Raw genomic sequence first — 20,925 nt, 5'->3', positions numbered from 1 at the left:
TCGCAGCTGCTGCGGGCCCTGAGAGAGCGACACTGTGAACCAGAGGCAGCGTGCCCTTGGGATAGAGCCAGGGGACAGGGTGTGTTGAAGTGACGGGGGAGTCTCTGGTACGTTGACACTGGACTAAAAGCTCCGTGGAACAGCGGCATCTGGTATGACTCAGGCTGGGGGGCTAAAGATTGCCATGTAGACATCTGGGTTCAGGCTGAAGCCCGGGCTCTGGGACCGTCCCCCCAGGCACAGTCCCACCACCTGGGCTCCAGTCCAAGCCTGCACGTCTACACTGCTAGTTTGCAGCCCGGCAGGCCAGCCACGGGTGTTTAATTGCAGTACAGACATAACCTCAAGGGCTGCATTGCACCCAGGGGGCCGGCGGCTGGCTGGGGGTTCCAGCTCTCGGCAGGGCTGCACCCGGAGAGGGTCCCCAGGGTCCCCAAGACTGGGGCAGCAGCTGGATGCGTGGGTGTGGATCAGTGATGACGCCGGGTGGAAGTGATCTGTGCCCACTGAAGAAGATCATTTCGGAAACTCCCAAGTCAGCGTTTCTGAAACTGGGGGGCCGGGCCCAGAAGGGGGTACGAGGCTATTGTAGGGGGATCACGAGCTCTAGGGGTACCATATTTCCAGGACTCTGCCGGGGAGGGGGTTTCAGCTCTCCAGCCGCCCAGCTCTGAGGGCAGTGCCGCCGCCAGCAGCAGCACAGGAGCGAGGGCAGCAGCGCCCCACACCTCGGGCAGGATGAGGTTTCATTGTATTACAACTCAGCAGCAACAAGTGCCAAGCAGGGACGTAGGAGGAGAGTTTGCACCCAGGCCAGAGAGACGAGGACAGAGCTGAAGCCAATGCAGGCTCTTACCAGCCCAGCTCAAGAGACCAGGCAGGCACCGGGGTGGAGGGCGCCAGCGATGCCCACTGGGGCTTCAGCGCCGCTGATGCAGGGATGGCGATTAGAGGCTTCACTCAGTTCTCCTCTATGACCAGTGATTTGCTAACACTTGTGGGGGATGTGGTGGGGTCGTCACAGCCTGAAATATTTTCAAAGGGGGCTCGGCCCAGCCATAAAAGTTTGCGTCCCCCCCGCTGGAAGCAGGTTCTTGTGGCTAAGGGTGCAATGCACTGGCTGCGCTCAGCTGGTCCGTATCCCGGGGGACGGGATTTAAAGGGCTGTTTGGTGGCGTATAAAGGCCGAAGCGAAAGGACTCAACCCCGAGCCGTGTCCCGCGTCGAAACCGATCGGGTCGAAATCGACACATTCCCGCAAAACACTTTGGTTCTGTCTGTATCTCCCAACCGGCCCGGCCTGGCTCTCCGCAGCCAGCTCAGACGGGGGGGGGGGGTCCCGGCCCGGCTCTCCGCAGCCAGCTCAGACTGGGGGGGGGGGGGGGGGGGGGTCCCAGCCCGGCTCTCCGCAGCCAGCTCAGACGGGGGGGGCGGGGTCTCGGCTGCTGCTCAGGTGCTGGAAATTCCCCCGGGCAGGGCCAGCAGCAGGCGCTCGCAGCGGGGGCCCAGCCGGGGCTCGCTGGCTCATGGATTGATTAGATCCTGGATCTTTCTGCCCCTCATGACTGAGAAGAAAACCGGGGCTTGAAAACCAGCCAGACTCGAGTTCCTGGAACCCACGCGGGGAACTGGAAGCCGCAGGCAGGAGGCAGCAGTTGAGTCCCAGTAGCACCGCGCTCCTGACCACAGCTGGGCTCCGGCTCTGCCAATGGGATCTCGGGGGCTGACTGGGAAAGTGAAAGCAAGGACCAGCCTCCTATAAAGGCGAGAGTCCCTGCTCCAGCGTGCGGAGAGCGTCACAGCGAAGGGATCCTCTCCGGAGAGCCCAGGCTGCTGCCCACGGAGCTGAGCTGACCTCTGCCCAGGCGAACGGCCCCTCAGCTTCCCACCCGCCCAACGAGCAGGTAACTCGCCCCATCGGAGGAGGCACAAATGGGAGCAGGGGTCGTGCAGTGAGAGCCCCCCGGATCGCTTGGCGAACTGGGCTCCTCCAACAACGGGGGTGCCATGTCTAGGGACAAAGAATATCAGTCACCCACAGGCTTGGGGGGGGGTCGCTGTGAGAGGGGGGAGCTGCCCTGTCTGTAACCGATGGGGGGGGGGAGTTCTGCTTTCCAAAGAGGGACCCTGGCGAGCTGCAGCTCTGGGAAGGACCCAGGTGTCCTGTGGAACCAGCTGCCCGTGAGCCCCCCAGGGGATGCTGTGGCTAAGCGGGTGAGCGCGACCCTGGGCTGGGGAAACGGGTGACTAGCGAGTAGGAGCCGGGAGGTGGGATCCCCTCCGGATAGCGGGGAGACCCTGACTGGAGACTGCGCCCAGCTCTGGGGAGGAGGCGAAAAATGAAACTATCCCCAGGTGCCCCTTGAAACCAGAACTAAGCTGCCCAGCTGCGACCAGCTCCAGGCCTGGCGTTTTGTGCAAATTACTTCATGGGCTAATCTGCAGACAGCCAGAAACGGCAGCTTCTGCCCCACAGCTGGGTCCCCCGGGCAGCAGAGGGGAGGGAGCAAGTCATGCAACTGCCGAGCACTGGGCAGCTCCGCGGCTGGGGCAGGAGGTGGCCGGGTAGATGGGGGATGCTGCCGCGCTCCTGGGGTGGATGGATTCGGGGGTGCTGGAAGGTGTTGGGGGTGCAGGGGGTGGGTGCTGGGACAGAGATCGGGGGAATGTGGGGAGGTAACGTGGGGGGAGAAGTGGGGGTGTCTGGGGCAGTAGCTGGGACACTGCTGGGGCGAGGGGGATCTCTGGCCATTTAGGGTTGTTGGGGAGTGGGGCTGAGAGTCCCGAGCTTGCTGGGCGGATTCTCCCTCTCCCAGCTGGAGGCTCTGGCTGGCTCCTCCCTGCACTCTCCTCCCGAGACCACGTGGTTTGGTGAGGTGTGATGCCTTCGGGGGTGCGGGACCCACTGGCCGAGTCCTTCCTCCCTAGAATCTCCAAGGTGTTTAGGCGCCGAACTCCCACGGATTGACGGGAATTAGGCACCTAAAGACCTTTCAGGATCAGGGCCCTGGAGACTTTTTTGTTTTAATGGCAGCTGAGACTCTGCACTGGCTAAGTCTGTGATTTGCGCGGGGGGTGGGGGGTGCAGTGGGGAGCGCTGGCTAACGCCTCCTTCCTCTCCCTCTCCTGGCAGCTCTCGCGAGAATGTCCTGGCGCTGGCCAGGGGAGGTGCACACATTTATCTCCGTTTGCTCCCAGGCAGTAATACCCTTGTTATCTAGGTAGGGCTACAGGTTCAACTCTATTAATAAGAGGTCAGATAACCAGGATCAATCAGGTTACTAATCAGAGATTATTGGTCGAAGATTAATCAGCACGATACAGGAGTGTAAATACATCACTGATCCGGGGAAGTGGTACTGCAGCCTGAACCATTCCAGCTACCTGTCAGAAAATCCCCCCTTTATAGACCAGGCTTGTGTATGATAAAGTTCCTGAAAATTCCTTTCTCCTGACTGATCGACCTGTGGAATTCCTTCCATGGCATCTGCATTGACATCACTGATACATTAAAGGCATGTCAACGAGTCGTCATTTCAGCAATCACAGACAACACCTGTAATAACAACCGTAACAGATACAGCAATATCCTGGACGAAGCTTATTGGGTTACGTTCATTGTCTTTGGAGTCTGTTGTATGAAATGCAATTGCTCATATATCCACGTGGGCCAGGGATTGGCTGTATCTGCACGAGGTGGGGTAACTACAGTGCCTGAGAACAGGGGATTTCAGTCAGGTTGTAAAGTGTCCAGAGAAGCACCGCCACCTGCAAATGGACACACCTTCTGGTCCAAGGGTTTCCCAATCCTTAGGGAAGGGCTGCAAGGACTGGGCCTGCTGAGGCCCATAAGACTCAGTGCTTATTCTGAGCAAAAGCTGTTATGAATTTGTGACCCCAGAGAAACCCGTGGGTGGGGTTTGAAGGGCTGCTCCCAGCCAGAGCTCAGCTCTTGTTGGAGTTGGGGGATCTCTGGTGAGCTTATTAGCATGTGAGTAGATTCTTTTATTGTTTTTAATAGATTTTCTCTATAATGTTTTTACTTTAAGAATAAATGTGCCTGTTCAGAAAGAGCGGTGTGGTAACGTAACTGCGGCAATTACACTGTTTACCGTCTCTGAAGAGGAAGCAAACAGGCCTGCTTAGGCAGTCTGTCTTGTGGGGGCGGGGGGAGCTTTGCAGGTGATCTGTGACTTGCTACCTTCACTTTCTATATTAATCAGATCAATGGCTCTGATCAGTATATAAGGAGGAGACGTGTGTGTGTGTGTGTGTGTGTCTGACCAGAGATCACAGCTGGAGACTGGCCCATCTGTTCTACTTCAATAAAGCTCAGAAGAACTGAAGTGTTTAAGGACTAACGGTGAGAGATTCTTTTCTGGGTTGCAGCTTGTTAAACCATAGGTGCAACCAGGAGGGGATGAAGGTGTAATGGGGGGTGACTTTCCTTCCACAGGTTAGTCGGGGGCACTGTGCTGCAAGGAGCAGGTCAGGGGCTATTGAGGTGGTGCTGTGTTTCTGGGAGTGGGGTAGGGTCTCAGTAGGGGGGGGCTGTGCTCCAAGGAGAGGTTGGTGATCTCACAGGAGGCGCAATGCCCCAGGGAAGGTGGCTGGATGCTCAGGTGGGAGCACTGGACTGCAGGGAGCCGGCTGGCATGTTAATTAGGGGGAGTGCTGCAGGGAGCAGGGTGGTGGGCATCAGTTACGGGCATCATGTTGCATGGAGTGGGGTGAGGGCTCAGTAGGGGGCGCTGTTCTGCAAGGAGCTGGGCTGGGGGGCTCAGTCTGGGGGGCCTGCTGTGGGGTGGGGAGCTCAGTACGGGTGCTGTGGTGCAGGGAGGCAGGGCTCGGAAGAAGTTTGGGAAGGTCAGGAGGGGGCGCTGTGGTGCAGGGGGTGGGCGGGGATAGATTAAGCAGCAAAACCTTCATTAACACAGAGAAAAGGTGCCCAGTGATACCTTGGGCCCTTCCAGAATGTCCAGTTCAGGAAAACTCAAATGTCTGAAGACCATGAAATGCAGCGTTAAGGTAAATGCTTTATCATAGCTCTGCCCCCACCCCCCGGCACTGCCAGTAGCCACTGGGACTTGTCTGTGTGAATCCAGCTGCAGTCACTGTGTGAGGTGCAGTTGTCCTGAATGGGGGAAGAATAAGCTGGAGCCGATTAGGAGAACTGTGATTGAGATCTGAGGAGATCTGGGTCTGATTCCCCCAGGTGTGTGATCAAAGGAGCGAGGTTCCAGTCTGCATCGATTCTATACAGAATTGAGCAGGTTGGGTCAGTAGCAGGGCACTGGGGTCTTCTGGCCACGGGGATTGTCAGCGGAGAGGTGGGAGATGAGCGCAAGCTTAGTGATGAGCAGGGGAAAGGACACGTCTAGGTGCTATCCTGGGTGCTAGGGTGCGGGGCTGGAAAAGGGGCTGACGTGGTTTGAATGTTACAGGTGTGGTGTTCTGGTGGGGCGCAGGCTCAGTGTCTGAGCATAGGACAAGTGCAGGTAGCGCCAGTGAATAACACTGACCAGGCAGAGTGGGCGTGGGCATGTTCTGAGCACAGGGGGCATCGCTCAAAGGGGGCAGAGCTAAGGTGATGTGGGCCTTTGCCCTAACTCTATTTCCAGCTTTTCAGAAGTTGGAGTTGTGCTGAACTCACTGCTCTGGAAGGGCAGGAGCTCTCACTGGGCAACCTGAACTCTGCCTCAATGACGTTTTTGCTATTTAACTTCCCAGTGTTTTAAACCAAAAGAGAAATGGTTGTCGGTGGGAGTTCGTGGCCATTTACACAGCTGTCGTCCCGGCCTAGGTTTGCAGTTGCCATGCTACTGTGCCTAGGTAATAATCAAAACACCCAAGTGTTCATTGGTGCTTTACATCAGGACATTTCAAACAGCTTTACATCATTATCCCCATTATACAGGTGGGAAACTGAGGCACGGGGAGGGGAAGTGACTTGCCCAAGGTCACCCAACAGATCAGTGGCAGAGCTAGGAATAGTCCTGGTCCAGGGGATCTCTCCACTAGGCCACGCGGTTGCCATGCGATTCCTCAGGGACCCTCCCCTCTCCTGTACAGTGTGTTACAGTGCGGTGGGGATAATTTGTCACGGTTAATTTTAGTAAAAGTCAGGGACAGATCGGGGGCAATAACCAAAAATAATGGGGGGAGGGGTGACTGGGGGATGACAGAAGCTGGAGCCCCACGGTGGGGGGGAAAGAGAGCCCGAGCCTCGCTGTGGGCAGGGGGAGAGGGGTGGTCCAGCACCTGCACATGGCGGCTGACGGCTCCAGGGCCTGCGGTGCCTCAGGGTCCAAAGTCACTGCCCAGGCACCTCCGCGTCCCGTCCCACCCACACACACCACCTGCAGCAGCTCAGAGCTCCGGGGCCCCTACCGGCTGACAGCTCTTCCCCCCCACCCCCCGCCCCAACCCAGGGCTAAAGCAGAAAATGTCCTGGAGGTCTCTGAAAGTCCTGGAATCAGTGAACTCTGTGACATCATTTTATCCTTTAGGGTTAATGGTCGTGCAGTGAAACGTTCACAGTGTGTAGTTATTAACAGGGCCGGGGAGAGAAATCTCAGCTGTGGTGGCTACAACTATCATTACAGGCTGCCGTGCTGCAGGGATGGGGCAGGGGCTCATGCAGGAAGAGCGTTATTTAGGTTCAGTATTCCAAGCACTTCATGGGAATCTTCTTCTTTCTCTAAGGAAATTCTTTGGCTTCCTGTTGGGAAAATACGAATCCTTTTCTGGGATTTCACGTGTCACACGTTGTGTGGGCCCTTCCGTCCCCAGAAAAACAGAGGGGTGTCTCTCCTGGCATTCCTATGGGGGCAGAGTTAAGGTTATGTGTTTGATCTGAGTGGAAATTATCACCTTAACTCCACCTTTCCCATTTCCTGCCCAAACTCCCATTGGACCTTCACATGTGAGCTGACGTCTATCTTAGAATCATAGAATCTCAGGGTTGGAAGGGACCTCAGGAGGTCATCTAGTCCAACCCCCTGCTCAAAGCAGGACCAATCTTCTGTCTAAACTAACCGTACATGGAATATCTCATTGTCTTTTTGCAGGCAGGCTGAGCGGTGCACTGGAGCTGCCATGGCTGGGGTAGATGCTAAAGAGCTTCCCAAGATATCTGAAGAGGATATGGAAGCACTGAAGGCTGCTTTTGGGAAAGGAACCCTCACCGAAGCAGCTGCTAAAGCTAAAGATGCTCTGGAGATGGTTGATAAAATCACTATCAACATCGCTGTCACGGGGGAGTCGGGCTCTGGAAAATCGTCCTTTGTCAACGCCATCCGGGGCCTGGAGGATGACGACGAAGGTGCTGCTGAGACAGGGGTGAATGAAACGACAATGGAGCCCACTGCTTACCCACATCCTACCTACCCAAATGTAACAGTCTGGGATCTGCCAGGGATTGGGACCCCAACATTTAAATCAGACAAGTACCTCGAGCAGGTGGGGTTCAGTCGCTACGACTTTTTCATCATCATCTCCTGCACCCGCTTCACATCCCACGATATTGAACTCACCCAGGAGATCCAGAGACAGGGGAAGAAGTTTTACTTTGTGCGCCCCAAGGTGGACCAAGATTTGACAAATGAGAAAACACTGTATGACGAGAAGGGAATCCTGAAGCAGAGGAAAGCTGCCACGAAAAGGCCACTTCAGTACAGTGAGAGTGAGATCCTCGAGGCCATCAGAGAGAATTGCATCAAAGGCCTGGGAGAAGTAGAGGTGACCTCCCCACGGGTTTTTCTTGTATCTAGATGGGACTTAGGCAAGTACGATTATCCCAAATTGCAGGAAACGCTTGTGGATGAGCTCCCCGGTCACAAGAGACGTGCTCTTCTACGATCCCTGTCCAATGTTTCTAAAGAAATCCTGGAGAAGAAAAGAGAACAACTGCAAGCACAGATATGGATGAAAAGTCTGGTGTCATGCATAGTCGCTGCTGTTCCTATCCCGGGTGTTACCATTGCTTGCGATATCGTCATCCTGGAGATGTCCCTGAAAGAGTACTGCAGGGACTTCGGCCTCAATGAAAACGCTCTCGCTACACTTGCTAGACATGCTAACAAGCCCATTGCAGAGCTGAAGGCCGTTATAAAGTCCCCACTGAGTGAGGAAATAACAGGCGATCTTGTAACTAATCTACTGATGAAGTGCGCAGCTGGGGCAGTGAAATTTGGTACATTTTTGTTAAATGTTATACCTGTGTTAGGTTCCATAATATCTGCAGCAGCTTCTTACCCTACCACATACTACATGCTGCAGAGTTTCCTGGATAATGCTGCTGATGATGCTGCACGAGTTCTGGAGGTGGTTATGGAGGGAGCCATTTCCAACGCAGAGAAACAGCGCGAAACCATCTGCACCCCCTGAAAGGAAGAAACGTCAGCACACGGGAGGATCAAAGTAAAGACCCTGTCCCAGCTGGAGCTCGGCGCTCAAAGCTGTGGGAAGTCTCATGAAATTGCTGCCTTTCCGCATTGGGTGTGAAACTTCACCATAACTGAGCTCTGAGCTCCATTTCCACGGAGGTCTCCCACACACCATAACATATTGAATTTGATTCAGCCACAAAAGGGGTGGGGGTGGGGGGATTCCTGACTGACACTGTTCTTTGTTTTTTCTTTATTTCACCAGCGAAAGAGGCCAAGTTGTAATAATCATAGAATCATAGAAGACTACGGTTGGAAGGGACCTCAGGAGGTCATCTAGTCCAACCCCCTGCTCAAAGTAGGACCAACACCAACTAAATCATCCCAGCCAGGGCTTTGTCAAGCCGGGCCTTAAAAACCTCTAAGGATGGAGATTCCACCACCTCCCTAGGGAACCCATTCCAGTGCTTCACCACCCACCTAGTGAAATAGTGTTTCCTAATATCCCACTTAGACTTCCCCCACTGCAACTTGAGACCATTGCTCCTTGTTCTCTCATTTGCCACCACTGAGAACAGCCAAGTTCCATCCTCTTTGGAACCTCCCTTCAGGTAGTTGAAGGCTGCTATCAAATCCCCCCTCGTTCTTCTCTTCTGGAGACTAAACAATCCCAGTTCCCTCAGCCTCTCCTCATAAGTCATGTGCCCCAGCCCCCTAATCATTTTTGTTGTCCTCTGCTGGACTCTCCAATTTGTCCACATCCTTCTTGTAGTGTGGGTCCCAAAACTGGACACAATACTCCAGATGAGGCCTCACCAATGCTGAAGAGAGGGGAATGATCACATCCCTCGATCTGCTGGCAATGCTCCTACTTATACAGCCCAAAATGCCATTAGCCTTCTTGGCAACAAGGGCACACTGTCGATTCATATCCAGCTTCTTGTCCCCTGTAACCCCTAGGTCCTTTTCTGCAGAAGAGGGAATGTTACTATCTCTGATCTCTGTGTCTGCTACTTATAATCTCTTGACATTTATCTTACTGTAATTAATAAATCTGTCTTGTTGAAGTGCATGCATCCGATGAAGTGGGCTGTAGCCCATGAAAGCTTATGCTACAATAAATTTGTTAGTCTCTAAGGTGCCACAAGTACTCCTGTTCTTTTTAAAGTATAATTAAGTTGCCCTATCACCCCCAGCGGGGGGCGAGCTGCTAGCTCACAGGCCAGGCTGAGCTTGGCTTGCCTTAAATGGCCAGCCTGTGACACCTCCCAGAACAAACCACCCCACTGCACACACAGCGCAAAGAGAGGATGAGAGGCACCGAATCACACGTGACAGACGTCAGTCACCTCATTTAACACCCGGCAGGAAAGTGCTCGGATCCCCTGGGGACGAGATCAGGATCAGAATCACAGAAACCTGCCTGGGTCTCAGGGGAAGAATCTCCCAGTCACGTACTCAGGTTTGTTCTTAAATCATAAGACAAATTTAAGGTCCCCTCTCCCCTCACACACGGTTTCTCACTGTCTAATGAACTATTTGTCTTGCTCCCACTGCCCTTGAATTACTGCCTAATAATGACCTAGTCTCTCTTGAGCCTTTCACCACAGAGCTTTCTATATATGAATTAACCCCGTGATCCCTCTCTGGGCACAGCGCTGCTCCCATTGGAGCTAGTGGGATTTGTGCCACAGACCTCAAAGAAGCAGGAGTCCCCCTTTCACAGCGGGGAAAGTGCTGCACAGAGAAAATAAGTGACTTGCTCAAGATTGCACAACTATAGACATCGAGCTCACAATAGCAACCAGGAGTCCTGGCTCCCAGTGTCCGAGCTCTAAATTCAGATTTTATTACTTAATGAAGCAGCAGTAACATGCAATGCACAGTCACTGCTGTTCCACTTACAAAATACACTCTGTGCATTACCCGAATTAGCCACCGGGTGTCACTGCTGTGCTAATGAAGGAAACATTACCCAGGCTGGCCACCAGGTGTCACTGTTGCTCCATCAGAAATACCCACTGCCCCACCTCCTGGGGAAGGGCAGCCAATCAGAGCTGCTGCAGGTAACAGGCAGGACTCTCTCCCACCCCTCAGGGGCCAGAGGAGTGTTTGGGTAGGGGAGGGGGAGAGGGGTGAAGACCCCCCACCCAGAGCCGCAGGCGGAGCAGCAGTGGGACTTGGGGGCACAGAGCCGATGTGGGGCTGGGGGTGCACAATTAATGGCTGGTCTGGGGGAGGGGCAGATGTGGGGCTGGGCAGGGGACAGAAAATTAATTAATTATAATGTGGGGGTCTGGGGGAAACTAGAAGCTCCTTTCTACCCAACAACCAGGAGAGCCAGAGTCACTTGCTCTGTGCGTCTGGGAGAGCCGGGCACAGTCATTGTCTCTGACACACACGCCGGGGCAGGGGGAGTTCAGAAACCAGAACACCAAACCCCTCAGTGTCATCCTCTCCAAAATAGCTCATGATTTTTGGACCAAACGTGTGGGTTTTGGGGGGGGGAAATCTCATGATTTTTTGGGTCTGACTTGCAATTTCTGAACATTGGGGGCTGGTATCCTGCTCCCAGCACCTGGCATCCCCACACTGCAGCTGTCACAGGCTGGTCACAGGATTGGTAGCGACACATGGGATGGTGTGTCTCCAGCGCAGGCCCAGCTCCCCCAAGGCCGGGCCCTGTAAGCTGGTTCCCAGGATGGGTGAGGAGCCACTGGCTTTGGGGCAGTCATGGTTCAGCCCATCCTACTGACTGACTCCTTCCCATAATGCAATGCTCTGCAGATGGAAATTACCCAAAAGCCCCTGCTCCCAGTGATGGTCCAGCGTCCCAGAACGCACTGGTTGTTGGGGGTACACTGTACTTCTGTGTCCATGCTGCTGAGTGTGACTGTCCCAGGCCCAAGGCAGGGAACGAGCTGGTCCATCCAGCTGGGAGCTGAGACGAGCCCCTCGCTAGGGGCAGATGCTCTGAGAGGGGAGGACTCAGCCCAGCATCACTGGGCACAGCAGGGAACATGTTCAGCCGCTGGGGCGGCCACACCATGCTCACGAGACGCACAATTCTCACTGGATTTTCCAAACAGACCCGCATCCGGCAGCTCCTCTTGTTCCTCATGGGGGGCTGCTGTGCGCTGCACCCGTCTGGAAATCTGACCCTGAGAACTGAACCTGCTCCGTTTCACACCATCCTGCAGTGTCAGCCTTGGAGCCGCAGTGACACCTGGTGGCCAGTTCGGGTAATGCACAGAGTGTGTCCTCCCCCCACCCCTGCCTACCATGGGAGCATCAGTGACACCTCTTAGCTAGTTGGGGGGATGCACAGAGCGTATTTCCCATGGAGCAGCAGTGACTGATGGGAATATGTCCCTGCTCTTCCTCCAGGCTTCCTGCTGTCCAGACGCCCCCAACCACCTCTCCCCTACAGCCAGCAGGAACAGGGCTCTTCTCCTACAGCCCTAACAAGATCCCCAAGGACCGGAGATGTGAATGAGGACAAGGGGCTGCAGGGGTTTGTCCCTTAGGGGGTCTTGGCCCATCTGGGAGCTGTTCCTGGAGAAGCCTCATGGTGCAGAGCCTAACTTCTCTCGTCTGAGCTGACTGTGTCTGCAGAGGAGAGGGCGAGTGAGACTTGATCGGCTGTGGAAGCTCAGGTTCCCATGGGCGAGTGACCTGCTCCGCTGGAGATGAGTTTTTTATTACAGGAGGTGGAGAAAGTGACTAGGGGAGAGGCTGCTCTGGGTTTGAGTCTGACAAACCGGGAGGAAGTGGTTGAGAATCTGAAGGTGGGAGGCAGCTTGGATGAAGGTGACCATGAAATGATAAGAGTTCATGATTCTGTGACCCTCCTGCCAGGTGGAGTCAGCACCAACAAGGGCCAGGCTCAGTATCCAGGGGTCCCTCTTAACAACACAACACAGAACCAGCTCCAACCCCCACCCAGTGATCTGGGAAAATTAAATGCCACCCCTGGGCATGTCCAAGAGACAGCACTTCCCCACTCACGAGCACTGAGCCTGTGTATAGCAGAGAAAACTTTTAATAGAAAGGGGGAGGAACCTGGGATTAATTTGGGAAAACACCAGACCCATGATTCAAACACATCTGAGCATGAGCAAAGTCCTTTGGGGGCAGTGTCCTTTGCCTCGGTTTCTCATCTTGTGGTATGAAAGTCCAACAAACAAATGGCCCTTTAACACGCTACTCCCCTCTCCCTCCCTCTCACAGGTGCTGTCCTTGGTCAGACGAGACCCAGAGTCCCAAGGTGCATTCTCAGGAGACCACCTCCCACCCAGAGGGGAGGTGGAGAAACATCAAGCAACAGTTTCACTGCTGCTCACAGTTGCCACTCACCACACCATCATCTTCTGCTGCCACTTCAGTCTCTTGAGTTTCCACCCAGGTGTCAGTGATCCAGCTGTGAGTGGGGGAACCTCACTGCTAACGCAGGCTGGCAGTTCTTCCACAGCAGACCTAAGCAGCACTTACACCTGACTATTGCTCACTTAACAAAACAAAAGTTTCTCAATGGAGATTAATTAGCTGTATTTTTAAACCCTGGAAAGGTAGAAGTTAATAGCACACCCAACTCTTCTGCGGCACCCACCCCTCCAATCAAATCAAAACAAAACACCCATTCCTACATTCCCCATCTCACTTGGGGCTGGCATCAAACCTATTGCTTAGCGAGTTCAGTTCAGCCGAGGGTGAACCCCTCAATCAGGACAGGCGAAGCGCAGTTCTGCTGCCCTTTGCTCACACAAGAAGGATAACAACATTTCCTGACTCCTGCACTGAAGTGATTTGTAACCCAACACCAGTCAAAGTTGATCACTTTGGCACCCAGCTCTGTCTGCTGGATACCTAGCAGGAGTGCGTGTGTTCATGTAAATACAGTCTGGTCCTGAAGCTTCCCCCCACCTCCCCAGCTCATCCCTAGCTGTCACGGGGAAGCTCATGCAAACCTTGCTTACAATCCTAAGGACTGGTAGGAGAGAAAACAGTAGAATAAAAACAGTGGACTGCAAGAAGGCAAACTTCAGCAAACTCAGAGCCTTGGCAGGTAAGATCCCGTGGGGAGCAAGTCTGAGGGAAAAAAGAGTTGGCAGGTATTTTAAGAGTCATTATCAAGGGCAAAAGAGCGAACTATACAAATGTGTAGGAGAGATGGGAAGTCTGGTAAGAGACCCCCCCTCCTCCCCCGGCTTCACCAGATTTTCAATGACCTTGTAAGATCCAAAAAAATTAATTAATTGGTTAAAGAATTAGCGTTAGCTTAAGTTTGGTTAAGAACAAAATATGTGTGTGTTTTAATGAAAGGCCCTGACTAGCTAGTGGGAGGAAGGGCTTGAAATAATGAGTTTTAAGGCCTAAAGGAATGAAGTCTGGTTCAAAGAATAAGTAATGAAATAAGGGGAAGTTTTTAAAAAGAAGGCCTCTGACTGCAGATGTTTTTCAATAAGAAAAAAAGAGGTGGGAAGTGAGGAAACAGTGGGAAGTGGGAAGGAACTGCAGAACTACAATTCATTAGCAAACTTAACACCATCAATTTGGGCTTGAATAGGGACTGGGAGTGGCTGGCTCACTACAAAAGCAATTTTCCCTCTCTTGGTATTGCCATTTCCTCATCAGTTATTGGGAGTGGACCACATCCACCCTGCCTCAATTGGCCTTGTCAACACTGGTTCTCCACCTGTAAGGTAACTCCCTTCTCTTCATGTGCCAGTATATCTATGCCTGTATCTGTAATTTTCACTCCATGCATCTGAAGAAGTGGTTTTTTTTTACCACGAAAGCTTATGCCCAAATAAATCTGTTAGTCTTTAAGGTGCCACCGGACTCCACGTTGTTTTTGTGGATACAGAATAACACAGCTACCCCCTGATATTCTGTATCCTAGGAACTGATGGCCGGGTTGGAGAACACAGAGAGAGGTGGAGGCCAGGTGACCTGCTGGTCTGGGAAAGAGACAAAGGACGGAGGAGGGGCATCTGGGCATGTCTGAGGTTGGGCTGCAGAAGCAAGTCAGTTTCCTGTTTTGGGACTCGGGGGAAGAGCCCAGGGCTCTGGGTGCTGGATTCCCCCAAGATGGACTTTGCTGAATGTTCCTAATTTCTGTGCTAAGAAGATCTGTTCTATGCTGTGTTCCCAATTGCTAACAAACCCTCCTGTTTTACCTTGCTGGCTGAGAGTCACTGCTGACTGTGAGTTTGGGGTGCACGGCCCCTGTGGGGCGTGGGAGGCTTCCCCAGGTGTCCCATTCAGGCAGATCCACTGCAGGGAACTCACGGTGAGAACAGGGGGCTGAACACTCTGGGGTCAGACCCAGGAGATGCTGAAGCCAAGGAGGCTTGTCCTAGCGAGAGTGTGCCCTGCAGGGTGTCACACGGCAAGAGGGGCCTGTCTGAACTTCATTCGAAGTGGTTCCAGAGCACCCAGCCTGTGCTCTCCGTTACAGTTTCCACCGGCATCTCCAAGCCTCGGACCTTCTCTTCCATCAGGTCTGTCAAGCAGCACTTAGTACAGACAAGCTCTTTTCAGCTACTCGCTCTAGCATCATATACATCCCACAGCTCCCATATCCGGTCATCTTCATTGTCTCTTCCATGGCTTCAGTCACTGCCGCTGCTGCCTCTGTACCTGTCATAGCCTTCCTGCCTAAATTCTCACTGCCCCTAAAGACCAGGGGCTTGTTCCTCCCTTCTCCTCCGACAGAACTGCCATTCAAACTCCCCCTTTTACAGTTCTCTTTGCCGCACCTGTGCTGCTGGCTGATGGTTTGGCTGCCTTTATAATTCCCCTAATCAGGGAAGCCCGCCCCCAATCAGGGCTCTGCTTCTCTCACAGCACACTGCCCTCTACCAGCCTCTACAAACTGAACAAGGAAAAAACAAAAACCACACACACAAAACCCTGCTGGGTTTAACACGGCCCACAGCTCCATCAGCTTTACTCATGGCTCCACCTGTAACCCCCATAACCAGACAAGCTCCCGATGCCAGGTCCTCCTGAGGATCCCACGACGGTGTGCTCAGAGTGAGAGGTGAGAGTTGCCCCCCAAATGTCACCGCCGCTGGAGCAGGGTAGATCAGTGCTCTAGAACCACCAAACCCTGTAGAACAGGAGTCGATGGAGCTGTTAACACACGGCTGTGGGTACACCCCCCCCCCACACACACACACACACAGGGTGAGCAGCAGGCCATCTCTCTGCGATGGAGGTACACCTGAAACACGTGGTAGGGAGTCGAGTACCTGGTAGGCACAAGGGAAAATGGATTAAGAGATTCAAAGCTGGAATATTATTGTGATGTGACCCATGTAGGCACCGAGACACAGAGACAGAGGGAGCAGAGTGATGACGACCCCGTCAGCTAGTTCCTGGCTTCTTCTCTGCTCATATTTCCTCCTCCGAATCCTCTTGCTCCATTCACCCTTTGCCTGCCTCCGAACCAGCCGCCGGGATCTCTTCTCATCTCCCTCCGTGAAGTCACCAAGCAACCTCCCTGTTCCACTGGGCTGTGCCCATGAAGTGCATTTCACCTGTAAAATCTGCCTTGGTGACCTTTCCTAGGGATCCCCACTGCTTGGAGCTTGTGCATCATCCTCATCCCGTCACCTCTCGTCTCCATGCACGCTGCTTTCTGAGCCTGCAACCCAGCAGCTCCCAACTCCCCATCCAGCTTCAGACACTAATACTATAAACTCAATAACACTGATAGACTCTGTGTGTGTGTGTGTGTGAGTGTGTGTGTGTGTGTGTGTGTGTGTGTGCACGCGTGTGTGTGTAGGGTCCTCTTTCAGATTGAGAAGTACTTACATCTTTAGCCCCCTTAGCAAATCATAGCCAGACATCCTCAGCTGAACACCGCAACACTGTTACACTCCGGCTGAGAAGATGAAAGCTGAGCTCTTTAGTTTTATGAAACAGTTGAAGTTAAATCCTCAGTCACTGGAAATACGTCTGTGTCCACTGTAGCCAAATGAACAGCTGTAGAGTTTTTTAAAATACCCACTTCAGTCTTGGCTAGAATCAAGATACTTTGGAGCTGAGATTTTCAAAGCTATTGCAGAGATGTGAATATCCCAGTGCCCTCAAAATTAATGTACATACGGCATCCAAATCCCTTTGAAATTAAACTCTTCACTTACAAAGCCTGTGTTCACCAATGCCTGCTACTGGGTAACCCCAAAATAATTCTTTTAGGAGAAGAACCCTGGGAGTTTGCTAAGAACTGGAAAAGGTCTCTGTGGGATTCAGCCCTAAATTTCAACTATGAAACAGCACATTTCGATAGTTGTAACGTGAAGGAGTCGAATCTGACTTACCCAGTTCACTCAGGAGAAGACACGAAGGGAAGTTGTTAGAAAAGCCCTGAGCTGCTTGTGCTTTTATATGGTGTCTTACAGCACGTGGAGGGTCTGAAGCACCTTTGTGTATGATGTCCACGCTAGTTACCAACCACAATTCATTAACGGGTAACTCCTCCAACGCTGATGTCATTGTTTTACTCACTGTTTATATGGGTCTTTTCTCAGCCTCTCCTAACATGACAGGCAAGTTACACCCTGCAGGGTCCTTTCATTTAAAAACATTACGGGCCAAATTCAGGCCTGGTGTCATTCCATTGACCTCATTGGAGATGAGTGGGGCTGGCCGGAATGCAAGAATTCATTTTCCAAAAAATTCAAGAGTTCAGCATTTTGTTTCATTTCTTATCGGGACAAAACTGAGACTTCAGAATTTTCACAAAAACTAACAAACAAACCAGAGAGCGACACACAGAGTCCCTGTACCAGCCAACAGCCGGATCACTACACCGCTCCTCTGGGATCTGGGAGGTCCAGGTTCAATACCCTGCCGTGAGTCAGGCAGAACAGGACCTTGGACCTGTGACTCCCACATGTCAGGTGGGTTCCCTAAGCACGGGGCTACTGTGGGGGGAGGGGGTGTCTCTCTCCATCCTCTTTCCCTATGACCAGAAACCCCATTGTGGAGCTGAGACCCCTGGCTGACCATGTTTAAACCGCGCCAGTTCTCTAAAAAGTTTTGGTTTTGATGAATTATTATTTTCCATCAAAAAACCTACGGCTGCTGCAACATCCTCAGTGCGCTGTAATGGTGGAATTCTCCCTTGTGACTCCCAGGAAGGAGACAGCCTTGATTCTGTGAGCTCAGCACCTCCACCCCAATGGGTCTGAGCCAACCCCATTGAAATCAAAGGGAGTCATCCCAATGAATTGGCTGGGCTTTCTATCAGGCCCTACGGCTTCAAATTCACCCCAGAGAGAGTGGACATTGCAAGGTCTGTGCACCATTTAAACCTTCAAAGTAGGCTTTAAGTGCAACTTAGCTGGAGCATCGGCCTTTGTGCTGACCCTCAGCCCAGTTACAAATATCGTCCTATGGTGATTAGAAATTCAAGCCTCATCCAGACTCCAGTTATGTCTCAAATGCACTGGGACCGGGGATCAGGGAGATCATCATGGCAGAAGCTCAGATCGCTGCCCATTGCAGGGTTTCTCCTACGTGGAGATGAAGGACAACAGTGGGTAGAAGGACGCAGGGCAGGTTTGTATAAAGGGTTTGAGTTAATCCCTTGATTCTGATCTGCCTCAGCTCCATCCACAAGCAGCCAAATAAGCTATCGTGTGGTGGGAAAATGCAGCTGACAAAGGGCAGAAGTACTTGAGAGATGGAGATCAGGTGTTCTTGGCCCAGGTGGAGACGGCTGTGGGATGAGATTAGATTAGTTCAGTAACTGACCAATTTTAGGTCCTGCTGAGAGAATTTTTCCTTGGGGAAATGTTTCCTCTCATACTAGAATCATTTTTAAAGTGTAGCCCACACACCAAACAGGGCTTCCTCTCACCAGGGAAGGGAGAAGAGCATTTTTCAGAGAAAAATTTAAGGCCCAGCACATCAGGGCAGTCCATGGAGCCAGGCTCACTTACACCAGTTAAGGATCAAACCCTCACATATATAAAAACAATTAATAAAAATAGGAAACTAAAAGCTACTTTTGAAAGTAAATCAAATAGCCCTAAAATCTGAGGTAACGTTATGAATTGGTATCGAGATGGACATGAGAGACTTTGACATGTTGTTAGAAAAATAACTATTATTAAAAACAAACAAACAAAACCCTGGGACGTCTAATTCCAGTAACAATCGATTGATATTGAAATAAGACAGCACTCCGTAGGTACAGCACTTCCAGGAGTGTTTGTGACGTGCTTTGAAATCCTCCTTTCTGAGGAGGCCTCAGGACACTCATCTGTTTCTGTTCATCCTTGTTTTCTGTGCAAAGGAGCAGAGACCTTTGGAGGTGCAGGTCATACAGGAAGTCGGGGCAGAGTCACAACTAGAACCCAGGAGTCCTGATGCCTCATACAACATGGTAACCACCAGTCGTGACCCCTGTTACACTGTGGGTACGTCTTCACTATCCACCGTATCGGCGGGTAGCAATCGATTTATCCGGGATCGATATATCGCCTCTCTTTAAGATGCGATATATCGATCCCCGAACGCGCTCACCATCGACTCCGGAACTCCACCAGAGCGAGCGGCTGAAATGCAGTCGACGGGGGAGCCGCGGCCGTCGATCCCGCGCCGTCTGGACCCCAGGTAATTCGATTCAAGATACTTCGACTGAGCTGAAGTTGCGTATCTTGGATCGATCCCCCCCCAGTGTAGACCAGCCCTGTGTTACAAGACAGCATTAGTAACAGATCTTGTTAAATAATATTTAATGTGGCTTCCAAATATGTGATTAACAGGACAGTAATTGTTGTAGAGACTTATTCATATTTTTTTTCTGAGCTTCTGGTTGAATCATCTTCTGATCTAAACCTACCCTTTGACACACTAGTCAGTGTTGGGATCTACTTTAACTCTGGCCCTTCTTTGTATATGAAGATAATGACTCTCCATAGGAATCAGCAGGGTGTAAATTTCAAGCTTGTTTGTAGGTGGTGTAGGATTATAAATCTCAACAGATCATTAAAGAATCAAAAACTACATTATAAGACACTTATGTCAGGGGCAGTGAAGTCAGTGTGTTCTGTGGCCAGGCATCACTGCCAACGTGCCAGAGGCAGTGGATGGGGAGAACTGGGGTGTGAAACATGGGGATGCTCAAAAATTACTTAAAAAAAAAAACAAGGCAATTCCACAGCCCCAAATCTTTGTTAGCACCAAGTTAAAGTTCCCCAGAGCTACCCTCTGCCCTTCCAGAATGCGGAGAGCGGCTAATTTTTGACCTTTGAAATCCAGGAAGTAAAGAGCTAAGATCCACACCACCCATGCAAGACAACCTTTACTCTGCCCTATTTGAATGCTGCCCCAGCTCGCCAATGACACACAGACTAGCACTCTGCCCTTACAGATGCCTCCGATCACCCTGGGAAAGGAGCACAGGAGCGTGTAGGACAAAGCCCTTGGTCTCCACAAGAGGGTGCACTCATTGGAAGGCTGCGACAATTGAGGAGGAATCTGAGGACATCTCTTAGGTCTGGGACGCTCTCAGCAGAGCACAGAATAGAGCAGAAAGAGCCCAATGACCCCACAATTCATGCCCCTAGGAACGTTCCCCTCCCCCTAACAAACAAGAGCTGGATGGACCTGGTGCTCTGGGAACCACAGAGTGGGCAGAAGAACCAGCAGAGTGGGTACAGCCATTGGGCAGTGTAGAAAAGGAAGATGGGACCCTTCGCCTCGTACAGACCCCAAAATTCAGTAGGTAATAGGGGAACATTTCCCCCGACCTCCAAGGGGAGGAATGCTGGGGAGCATGGCTCATACCAGATATTATTCCAGGCTGGATGGGCCAGCAGGGGTCTGGCAGGTGCCTTCAGGAAAACGGAGCGCACGTCCCACACACCCTGTTTCTGCAGCCTGCCGCTTGCCTGGTACTCAGCACTGCAGGTGTTTCACTGGAGCGCACAGCACTTTGCTGATGTTATAGTGGGTTGTAAGGTGGCACTTGGATGTGAAGAAAAACAGCAGAAGAGCCTGACCAGAGGCTCTGAGCAGCCAAAGCCACAGGGCTAGAGATAAACGAATCAATGTAAATTCCGTGTGACAGAAATAACATCCCTGGGAGAGACGTTCACCCAGGAAGGGGGACAGGTAGCTCACAGCACGGCTGCTCCCATCACCAACACGCCTGGCTCAGCAGCCGGGGCAGGGTACAAAGACCCTTGGTATGGCGCTGAGCTAGCGCTTGTCTGGATAAGGCAGGGAGGGGGAGGGGAGGAATGGGGCAGGAGATTTCACCCTCTGGAGGGAGGAGGGGGCAGCTTGGCTGTTTGCCAGGGGCTGAGGGGGTGGCTGGGCCTTTCCGGGGTGGACATGGATGGCCCCGGAGAGACAGGGAGGGGAGGATGCCCAGCCATGGCCAGTGTCTGGGAACCCCTGATGTGTCACCCCAGTGGGCCCTGGCGAGGAAGGGAGAGGGGCTAGCTCTGTTTTCGGCTGCCCCTGCAGCCCATCAGGGTCTCCGCAGCCCAGTCACCACGTCTGCTCAGCCAGG

At 52.5% G+C, this 20,925-nt stretch overlaps 2 protein-coding genes across 2 annotated transcripts in view; both read left to right on the top strand.

Moving 5' to 3' along the window:
* Positions 1-1,794: 1,794 nt before the first annotated feature.
* Positions 1,795-20,925, top strand: part of LOC135892833 (single-pass membrane and coiled-coil domain-containing protein 3-like) — a 178,238-nt gene continuing 159,107 nt past the window's right edge. The window contains exon 1 of the mRNA XM_065420628.1: positions 1,795-1,904. The gene's annotated coding sequence lies outside the window, so the exon portion shown is untranslated. The remainder of the gene's footprint in view (positions 1,905-20,925) is intronic.
* LOC135892622 (interferon-inducible GTPase 5-like) lies at positions 4,308-8,388 on the top strand. The gene is made up of 2 exons (XM_065420420.1): positions 4,308-4,363; positions 7,071-8,388. Exon 2 carries the CDS (start codon positions 7,099-7,101, stop codon positions 8,386-8,388), a length of 1,290 nt encoding a protein of 429 aa, XP_065276492.1. The 5' UTR covers positions 4,308-4,363; positions 7,071-7,098.

The sequence above is a fragment of the Emys orbicularis genome, chromosome 20 (genome assembly GCF_028017835.1).
Source record: "Emys orbicularis isolate rEmyOrb1 chromosome 20, rEmyOrb1.hap1, whole genome shotgun sequence".
In the NCBI taxonomy this organism is placed as follows: Eukaryota; Metazoa; Chordata; order Testudines; family Emydidae; genus Emys; species Emys orbicularis.
This window is presented reverse-complemented; position numbering and strand designations above follow the sequence as displayed.